This window comes from Hordeum vulgare, chromosome 3H (assembly GCF_904849725.1).
Source record: "Hordeum vulgare subsp. vulgare chromosome 3H, MorexV3_pseudomolecules_assembly, whole genome shotgun sequence".
NCBI lineage: Eukaryota > Viridiplantae > Streptophyta > Magnoliopsida > Poales > Poaceae > Hordeum > Hordeum vulgare.
In genome coordinates, this window is record NC_058520.1 from 113,641,093 (window position 1) to 113,651,587 (window position 10,495).

Here is a 10,495-nt window from a genome sequence, read left to right on the forward strand (position 1 = left end):
TCGACTCATACACAGCAGCAATGAGATCCACTGGTAATCAGTTTTTGCGATGCACAACAACACGTTTCAACATCCATTTAAGGCCTGCTTGGTTGGTCGTTTTGGGCCTCAATACAACTGTAAAATATACCTCTATAAGAAAAATACGAATGGGCCTCTCATAGCTGCTTGGTTGGTTTTGGGCCGTAGAATGTACACTAGTTTTCTAATTTACACCTGTAATAGGCTCGTCGCTGATACACACCACATCCCGTCGTTTTTCCCCCACAGCCGGTCGTTTCTCCCCACATCCTCAGGCCGGCCCCGCCCCGCCCAGCCGCCGGCCGGCCCCGCCCCGCCCCGCCGCCGGCCGCCCTGCCCCGCCGCCGGCCGCCCTGCCCCGCCGCCGGCCGCCCTGCCCCGCCGCCGGCCGGCCCCGCCCCGCCCCGCCGCCGGCCGCCCCGCCCCGCCGCCGGCCGGCCAGGCCCCGCCCCGCCCACCCTGCAGTCTGCCCCACCCCGCTGTGAGCTTCGTTCTTCTTCCCTGTAAACAGATACTGTAAACAGATATTGCTGCTTATTTGTTAGATGGATGTATGGATTTGCTGCTTATTTGTTAGATGGATGGATGGATGGATTTGCTGCTTATTTGTTAGATGGATGGATGGATGGATTTGCTGCTTATTTGTTAGATGGATGGATGAATTTGCTGCTTATTTGTTAGATGGATGGATGAATTTGCTTCTATCTAAGGGCAGTACAGACATTTCAACACACAACACTTTCCAGAATCTCAAACTACAATCTCTGAAAAGAACTCGACCACAGATTCTGGGAGAAGCAGATTCTGGGAGAATTTTCCATAATCCTGATTCTCTAGAATCCAGGGTGAAAAGAACTGGGCCCTCCTCTCGCTAAACCAGATCGGATCGAGGGCTACATCGTCGAGGGGCTCCACCAGATCGAGGGCTGCGCCGCCGGGGGGCTCCACCGGATCGAGGGTTGCGCCGCTGGATCGGATAGAGGGCGCCACCGGGTCGAGACGGACGAAGCAACGACAGAGGCTCCTGACCTCGACGGAGGATCGCTGCTGACCTCGACGGAGACTCCCTCCTCCAACCGCGACGGCGACTCCCTCCTCCTCCTCCACGGCTCGCTCCTTACCTCGACGGAGGGTCGCTCCTGATCTTGACGAAGGCTCTCTGCTGACCTCGACGGACACTCCCTCCTCCAACCGCGACGGCGACTCCCTCCTCCTCCTCCACGGCCTCCTCTGCTCCATCGAAGGTATGTTCCTTCCTCTTGTGCCCTCCTCCTTTGCTCCTCCTTGCAGTTGAAGTAGTAAAAGCCGGCGACGGGGTGCTCCTCCTTGTAGTAGTAAAAGCTCATTTGTTTATGATAGTTACAAATTCATGAATTGATGAATGGTTGAATGGATGAGATAATAACAACAAAAAGAAAATATATCCTTGGCATGTGTTAGTCTCTGCGAATTTTATGCGACGCATATGCTAGTTGAAGAACCAGAAATATGTTGTTTAGATTCATGAAACGCTTGAGTTACCGTTGGTTTGTGACCGTCTGGGCGTTGATTTTGGCTGGAGGATGGTATAATACAAGTGTAAAATATTATAGGTGTGGTAGAAAAACAACATTCTAAACGCGGCCTCAACAGTTGATTTCTGCATGAATCAAAACCATAGTTGCCAAAATCCGGGTCGGCCGGGTCGAGGAACGGGGTCGCGGGACGAGGGTCGATACTGGTGAATTGATGGGTCGATTGAGGTAGGCTTCTCCGGAACGTCAGATCAGGACGCGGTACGTGATCCCAGGTCGACTGGTGCGGGTCGATCACAATTTATTCGTATAAAAGTTGGATACAATTACTCTTTAAAGCCCAATTAAGCCCATTAGCCCTTCTAACGTGACCTAATGCTTCGATCTCTCAAGCCCATGCATCTGGTTGTTTCTGCTACACGCCGCCGCTCCTCTTTCTCAGCCGCAAAGGCGGATGGATGATCTGTGCCTCCCTCCCATAGCCTTCTCCTTTGTTCATCCTAGTCCTGAAGCTCCTACGAGTATCCTCACATGGCTAACGGACAACGTACGTGTCTACAATGTCGACGGTGAACTGAGGTATTCTTCCATTCATCTAACCCTTTTATACCCATCTCTTCGCTCTCTCTGCCTCGCCCCGAACGGGCTCACCGACAGCATATTCAGGGTCGCGTCTCGGTCATCGATCCGGCACTGACCCAGACCCTCGGTCTTGGTCGAACGACGACCCCGGGTCGTGGGACGCGGCACCGACCTCCCGCGAACCAGGCTACTATGATCAAAACGACGGGTATTTTTTACCGGTGTGAAGCGAGGAGAAACGCTAAATCCAAACGCAGCCTAAAAAAACACTCTCTCTACATCTATCCACACAAATGGGACAGACGACTGGCGACCACCCGTGCGCTCCCCGCCCTTGTTCTCGCTTTGGTCACCTTCCCCACGAAATTTCGCTATCTCGTACCCCCTCGAACGAAACAGAAGCGTCTCACCCTCTCCCTCGCGGCGGCGGCGGCGGCGCGCGTGATGTAGGTGGTTCCCCTCTCCTCCCTATCTCCCGCCACTCTTCTCTTTTTTCTTTCTCTCGAACCGGGTCGGGTGAACGGCGGGCGTACCGTGCTGCCTGTCCCCTGTCTCTTGTTTCTCTCTGACCGCCGGGGAAGGACAGCTAGTGACGACGACTCGTGGACGGCGAGAGACGGAGGCTCGGTTCCGGGGAGGATATGTGTGAGGAGTCCGTTCCCTGCGCCGTGAAATTTCTCCCTAGTCTCTCTCTCTCTCTCTATTATATCTCTTTGCTCCGATTGTCCTCTCTGATTGATATCTCTGACCCGCAGCGCGAAGGACACAATCAAGAACGGGAAGCCGCGACCAGGACGGACATCAGCTCCTTCTTTGGTGACTTTCCCCTCAGGTATGAACGCTATATGTTGATCTATTTAGAGGAATCGCTAGTAATTGTGTCACTGTGTGGATGCTGATAGTGTCTATGCTATGCATGGTTAGCTGCACTTCAGAGATGAACATACTTCAGTTTTGCATATGTCATCTTCAAGTTATTTCTTTCTTTTGTTTCACTTTTGCATTGTAGATGGACAACGAGAAAAGAAGCCAATTTATGCGGCTGTCATATATGCTTGTATCCATGATAGCCTTGGTTGTCAGTGCCAAATTGAATATTGCTATGTGTATGAACATTGAACATGGTTAACGTATTTTGATTCTGCTCCCAGCTAGGCTGCAGGGTCACCCACTAGAACGGATCCTGGGAAAATGGTGCTCACCCTTCTCCCAACCTTATCATTGCCGGTTTCACGGGCCACTGCATTCCTCCTCGGAACCCCACTAAAATCCTTCCGGTCTCACCATCCACTTCTACGCAGCCTCCTCGCTTCTGCTTCTTCCCTATCAGCCCCTCCTACTGCCCGCTCCCTCATCACTATGGCCTCCGCGTCTATTCCTGCCCGCCGGGACCTCCTCATGCTCGGCATTGAGACCAGTTGCGACGATACTGCCGCCGCTGTGGTACGCATGGCTCATTTGCTGCACCCTTTCTGTCCAGTCATTTATATTTGTCGAACCTTCTAGTTTTTTATGCTTAGTGTGTGGCTCTATGATGCTTGGACGGTTGCAGGTCAGAGGCGATGGGGAGATCCTTAGCCAAGTGATTGCTTCCCAAGTAAGGATTTGCATCTCAGTTCACATTCTCTCTAGTACCGTGGTCAGGGAATTTTGGCAAATGTAGTATCCTGTACATGTTGCTGATTGTACTATTGTGTGTCTGGAAGTCAGATTTGCTTGTGAAATGGGGCGGTGTTGCTCCTAAGATGGCCGAAGAAGCTCATGCTCTTGCAATTGATCAGGTTCATATTCCTTTAAGAAGATGAACGGCTTTAAGTCTTCTATGTCTGTGTTAACTATCTTCTACATTTTTGCCTTGCAGGTTGTTCAGAAAGCACTCGATGACGCAAATGTGTCAGAGAGTGATCTTTCTGCTGTGGCTGTGACCATTGGACCAGGACTTAGTCTATGCCTTAGAGGTTCCTGTTTTTGCTATTCCGATCTTAATTGAAATAATGAATTACTGATGTTTACCACTGCATGCTACTAAAATAGGGAAATGTATGTTTGTCAATTACCAAATTCAACTTTTATCCTGCAAAAAAAAGATATTTATTTCGTAAGTTTGCACATAGGATACTTTTACCAATTAGGTTTAAGGCGTGGTGACAATGGTTCAAATGAGTTAAATTCGACAAGACCAAAACATCTTATCTTATTATTCACTTAGAGAACTGTTTTGGAGAGTTTAGTGCTGACTTTCTTGAAGTGTCCATGCCGTGTGAAATGTTTTCATATAACTTGCAGTGTGCCAGATTTCTAGGATGGATAATGGTTGTGTGTGTGTGTGGAGTATCACGATTCGGAAAGCCAATCTTTGCTGCTTCCATGTTCCATGTCTTACACTGTCTGAGGGCCGACTTAAGCTTCACCTGTCACATGTGATCTTCATTATATTTCTTTGTGGTACTTAAGCAAAAGTTTTAGGTCTAGTGCATTTTTGTCACTAGCCTGTTGGCCCTTTAGTTTTTCTAGTAATTCCTTCTTACGTGCAGATGTAGTCATCTGCAAAGTCGGTTCATATTTACTGTTTGAATTCTTGAATTCTCATGTACTGAACTTGCAAACTAGTATCAGATAGGAGAAGGTACATTTCTAGTCCCTCAACCTTCCAAAGGATTAATTTAGTTCTTGAACTCTACACAGGATAAGATTGTCCCTCAAATGTCAAGCCTGTCTAGATTTGATCCCTTGCCACATTGAAAGCGATTTTACGATGACGTGACTGTGGTTTCACAGGCCTAAAAACCCCTTCCACAAAGAAAAGGAAGAAGAAGAAAATTTAGAAAAAAGGAAATATTTCCAACAGTTTATTAAATATTTTAGAAATGTTTGAAATGCATATCATTCATAAATATTCTGGAAAAAACCCGATGTTTTTGACGAATTTCAAAAGCATTCCGTTTTCTACATTTATTTCCACCATTATGATTCTCAGTTTTTCGGCAACTGAATTTTTATTAACTAAGGTTTCCAAACGATTTTCTATTTTTTATTTTTCTTCTTGTTCCCCGCCCCTGATTTTCCTCAGTCTTTTGTGTTGAATGGGCTACAACGTCTGTGAAAAAGCGCCACACCATCGTCAAAACTGCTTTGGGTAGGGCGAGGGGAACCATTTCAAGACGGTTTTGGATACTTGAGGGACCAAACTTATCCTGTACAGAGTTGAGGAACGAAAATTGGACCTTTTCCTGTTACCTATAATATGGTTTACCTACCCACTCAATCAGAATTGGTCATATATATTTTTTTGAACCATGCTGAGTAGGCCACTACTTCTGTTTTATGTGGGACACTCTCGAACCTGCAGACAAATCATTTTATTATTTTTTCTATTGTTTATGTGAGTGCAAGACGTTGGTTAAATCTTGTAAATAAATTTCCCTTTATTCTGATTTCCTTCTTGTATGTGAGTGTAATGACTAACGAAGACCTCTCTAAATTGCAGTTGGTGTTCACAAAGCTCGAAACATAGCAAAAGTATTTCGCTTGCCTATTGTTGGAGTTCACCATATGGAGGCGCATGCATTAGTTTCCAGGTAATCATTGGATGCCTGGCATCTCTTTAAATGATGCAAAATTTATATGATGAGTTCAACATCACACAGAATAAGTTGCATAGAATTATTATTTTTGTTCGAGGCCACACAAAATAGTTGTTTTAATGTAACTTTTAAAACCAGATCCACAAAGTCTTTACTTGCGTGGATCTTGTTTTACAAACTACTTGCATGTCCTGCATTATGTTTTTCCTTATAATAGCTACGGACTTACCGAGACATTGAACTAGGTCTAGCACAAGCTGCGAAAACTGAGCAATTTTTAGTGACATTATGACCTCCAAATATTGACCAAAATTCAACTCTATGAAAGCTACAATTTGACTTTGAGTAGGAAATTATTTATGTCTGCAAGCTCTTTCGCCATGTCATATCTGTTACCAGCATGCCTTGTTGTGAACTTGAGATGTGAAATTCGTAGTTTGATTACTTCAAATATGTTAAACAAATTAAGGATGAAGGCCTCACTCTTTAAACGTAAAATGATAACCATACGTGCCTGCCCATACTTCTAATGATATTGCATTCTCTGAATTATGGATTAATGCGGTTTGATCCTTATCAGGCTAGTGAACAAGAACCTTGATTACCCGTTTTTGGCTCTTCTAATTTCAGGTAAATGCAATTTACAGTACTGCGTCTCAGCATTCTATACCATTATCTAGCTTAATTCTCTGTGATTCCATACAAGCTTACAGTTGTAAATTACAATAGCAATAATGCCACTGAAGATATGTTTCATTCTTTTCCTGCCTGTTGGAGTTAAAGCCACCTATTATGTTGTGCCTTGCTGCAAGTTTTGAAATGTCATAAGTATTTCCACTCATACAAAATGATGTTTCCATACACTAAATTTTGAGATTTTTTTATTCAAAATAATTTAATGCAAACTAAATCGGCCTAAGTTCATGCAGGATGTGTCTTAATCTACCAGATAGGCTAATTTTGATACTAACACTGGCGCACTTGTGTTTGCTAACTAGTTAATATGTTCAGGAGGACACAATCTTCTTGTTCTTGCTCAGAACCTCGGCGAGTATGTTCAACTGGGGACTACTATAGACGATGCAATTGGTGAGGCATATGACAAGTCAGCAAGATGGCTGGGTCTTGATATACGGAAAGGTGGTGGTCCTGCTCTTGAAGAGCTTGCCCTAGAAGGCGATCCAAATTCTATTAATTTCAGAGTAAGTTTGCAGGTGTACTTCTTCCACAACTGCTGTGGATCTAAATTGTATTTACTAAATTAATCTTAGTCTGATATGATATTGTTACTCGCCTTTTTTCCCCTTTACCTCCAGGTTCCGATGCGACAACACAAAGATTGCAATTTCTCCTATGCTGGTCTCAAGACTCAAGTTCGATTAGCCATTGAATCCAGAAATCTGTACGAATATGCCATTCTTTTTAGTTGCACTATTTATTTCATTTTCTTCATCATAATATAAACACACCTGCTGGTGTCTTCTATAGACTTGCTTTTTGCCATTTAGTATGCTGTTTCTTCCTTGTTTATTCATCTCAGAATTCATTGTTTTTGACACTACACCTCAGGTTAACAAACACAACTTCATTTGGAACTCTCAGTTTTTGTCATTTGGAATTCATTCTTAAGAATTTACTCTTATTCAGTAACCCAATGTCAAACACGAAAAGTTCAGTATGTAGAATGTACAATGATAGCAAGGTACACATATTATCGGTATTTGGGAATCTTTTTGTGTGAATGATACCATACAGATGTGGTAGGATCCTTTTGGTGCCACAGTTGGTAGAGTGATGCAACTGATGCTTAAAATACTGTAAAATATTATCATGGACATCATGTTACATCTTTCAAGCAGTTGTCAATTCGACATCTTATTTTATCGAATAGATTATGCCTTGATAAATGGAATATTTTTTACGTGGCTAAATATGATGTAGGCTAAGAAGTAATCAAATATCAGTTTGTTTCAAATAAATGAGGGTACAAAATGCCTTAATGTATTTATCGCTGAAGGAAGAGTTTGTATTATTTGAGGCAAGGTGGGTGCGTGGCTGTGCTGTGATTATTAATTAATTGTGCTGACGTTTTCACACCATTGTAGGCGCACAGATGATATCCCCATTTCTTCTGCAACAGAGGAAGACAGGCAACTAAGGGCAAACATTGCTGCCTCTTTTCAGGTTCACTATCATGGATATTGTACTCATTGCCCATGAGGACTCTGATAAGTTTCTGATAACTTTAACTTGTGCAGCGGATAGCTGTTCTACATTTGGAGGATAGATGCCAGCGAGCAGTTGAATGGGCATTGAAGCTGGAGCCTTCTATTAAACACTTTGTAATCCAGATATCTTATTGCTGTTCAATTTAATTGCTTTCCTTATTTCATTCAGTGTGTTAACCGATTCAATTATTAAAGGTTGTTTCAGGTGGTGTTGCATCGAACCAGTATGTTAGGGCCCGCTTGAATGATATTGCTGAGAAGAATGGCCTACAGCTTGTATCCCCTCCACCAAGTCTTTGTACTGACAATGGTAATGAGGTTGTTGTTATGAGCTGTAATTAGTAATATTCAATCACACTGCCAGTAAAAGCATATTCAACTTTGATGCAACTCAGCACAGTTCTTGTTTTTTCAGCCTAGACCCTAGGCTGTATTTTCTTTTCATTTTGAAGCATGTGAATGGATTATCCTGACTATTTCTGCCAACTTCCTTCCCGTAATCGTGATAGCTATCAGATATGTTCTTTTAGAACTAGTAATATGTGCTATGTTGCTTTATTTGCATAGGTGTCATGATTGCTTGGACTGGAATCGAGCACTTTGTTGCCGGTAGATTTGAAGATCCACCTCTGGCAGATGAGCCTGATGATATGCAGGTAACCTAACCAAGCAGTTTGCAGACTTGATAAAATCAACTCCATACTGGATAAGTTAAAAAACTAATAACATATCACTTATAAAGTAGGTGTGCAAAGTAACTGATTAAATTGCACTATAGGGAGCTCCATTATGTATTTAGTTGTGTTATTTTATTTTTCATTTTATGTTCTCCGGGTTTTTACATCATATTATTTGGTCATCTCGTTAATTTAGAATTTTCGATATATTATCAGCTTCTTTTTAAAGCCAGATGGTTATTTGGATAAAAAGATTTGGTATGCCAATGAAGAATGTAAATATGATACCAATGGTGATCCCATCATAATCTAAGTTTGAAGATCCAAAGAAAATATGTCAAATTCTTGAACTTTGTTTGGAACTTTGAATAGTGTTGGATAAAACTGCTCTCAGAAAAACAAACAAGGGGATTTGGCACGATTTTTGAAGCATGGTCGTGGGACTATTAGCACCCAGCTTTCTAGCTTCCTTAGAATTGGTAGAAATCAAGCCACTGAAAAGTGGCTTGTACGGAGTATTTGAAATATGATGCAGAACTTATAGGTTTTATTCCGTCTGTTTTGCTAGTATCCCTCCCTGATCATTTTATTGTCTGCTACAGTACGACTTGCGTCCAAGATGGCCTCTTGGCGAAGAATATGCAGAAGGAAGAAGTGTTTCACGATCATTGAAAACAGCTAGGATCCATCCATCACTTACATCCATGACGCAGAGCTCTCTCCGCAGCTAGTTTGTTGAGACCATCCATCTTGGCCGCTTGCTGCCATTGAGTTCCACATCGACTTTATTTTGTCATTGCAGTAATTAGCTGCAAAGGCTTGAGCTGATTAGCTGTTCATTAGTTCAGTGTACATCTGAGAAGCAATAAACCAGCCCTGTTCATGTACAAGTTGTTTACGGCTCCATGACTCGATACTTGAATCTGTATCATATTTATACATACAAGGTACTTCCTCCGATCCGAATTACTTATCACACAAATGAATAAAAATGGATGTATCTAGAACTAAAATACGTCTATTCTTATGACAAATATTTCCGGACGGAAGGAGTACGTTGCTTCTGAGATCTCTTGCTATCTTCACCTGGAAAAATAAAAATTAAAAAATATCTTGCTAGCTTGAGCTGTTCTTTGAAAAATCAAGACTTCAGAAATGTTAAGTTATCTAATGGCTTGTCTCGCTCCGCTTCAACGGACGGGATGTGTCCACGCCTTCACTCGTTTACTGTTGCATGTTTAGCAGTTGTTCATTCTACTGTTTCCACTACATTTATCTAGTTACCGTGTAAGTGACAATAAGCCACTAGATCTCCTTCCTTGTTTGCTTATTGTAAATCCCAAGAACACTTTTACATCTATACATCAAATATATCAAGATGCTCATGTGAAATTCGTGTACAAATCTTATCAGCTGCTTCTCCTCCTCACCCACCCTGAGGTGATGGTCTTGTTCGTAGTAGTTGGAGGTGATGCTATTTGGATAGAGAATGAAAATCCACCTTGACTTTTTATTTATATCTGCACACAAGCGTGTCACGTCCAACAACGGATGAAACCATGGTCGGTGATGACAAGATAGACGCTCGGTTCTAGAAGCAAGAAGACGATGGCGCCTCATCAAGCATTCAATATACATAGCTGCCTGGTTAGACCCGTTACTTTTTGGGGCATCTCCAACAATGCCGATAGCACGACGTACTATTTTTCTTTTACAGCGGCGAAATAGCGTTTTTATGCGCGGCAGCGATGAGGAGGTTTCACCCTAGATTTAAAGTCCTGAAGCCAGCGTGGCCAAGATTTGCAACGTCTAAGTAAAGCTTTTCTATGTGCGCTTTATCTTACAGTGTCTGTTGAAGCGATGTTTTTGTCTTCGATGCAAAAAAACGT

The 10,495-nt window shown here is 43.0% G+C and overlaps 1 protein-coding gene across 4 annotated transcripts; it reads left to right on the plus strand.

Annotated features, from left to right (window-relative positions):
• The first annotated feature begins 699 nt into the window (after positions 1 to 699).
• On the plus strand, positions 700 to 9,619 carry LOC123443165 (probable tRNA N6-adenosine threonylcarbamoyltransferase, mitochondrial). Of its 4 annotated transcripts, none has more exons than XM_045119455.1 (16): positions 704 to 1,265; positions 2,873 to 2,949; positions 3,269 to 3,311; positions 3,419 to 3,560; positions 3,670 to 3,714; positions 3,824 to 3,898; positions 3,979 to 4,075; positions 5,605 to 5,695; positions 6,282 to 6,331; positions 6,713 to 6,903; positions 7,018 to 7,103; positions 7,807 to 7,885; positions 7,960 to 8,043; positions 8,125 to 8,239; positions 8,497 to 8,585; positions 9,209 to 9,619. In XM_045119455.1, exons 4-16 carry the CDS (start codon positions 3,477 to 3,479, stop codon positions 9,335 to 9,337), a joined length of 1,215 nt encoding a protein of 404 aa, XP_044975390.1. In that variant the 5' UTR covers positions 704 to 1,265; positions 2,873 to 2,949; positions 3,269 to 3,311; positions 3,419 to 3,476; the 3' UTR covers positions 9,338 to 9,619. The 4 variants fall into 4 exon arrangements, with proteins under 4 accessions (XP_044975388.1, XP_044975389.1, XP_044975390.1 ...); XM_045119456.1 differs by having other exon boundaries at positions 3,273 to 3,311; XM_045119453.1 differs by having other exon boundaries at positions 700 to 1,265; positions 3,269 to 3,560.
• The last annotated feature ends 876 nt before the right edge of the window (positions 9,620 to 10,495 follow it).

Excerpts from the sequence above, each read along its gene's own strand:
- LOC123443165 (XM_045119453.1), top strand. The coding sequence starts at position 3,309 with ATGGTGCTCACCCTTCTCCCAACCTTATCATTGCCGGTTTCACGGGCC. Across the intron at positions 3,715-3,823 it reads GCCAAGTGATTGCTTCCCAA|TCAGATTTGCTTGTGAAATG; the intron begins GTAAGGATTTGC and ends TGTGTCTGGAAG. Across the intron at positions 5,696-6,281 it reads GCGCATGCATTAGTTTCCAG|GCTAGTGAACAAGAACCTTG; the intron begins GTAATCATTGGA and ends GATCCTTATCAG.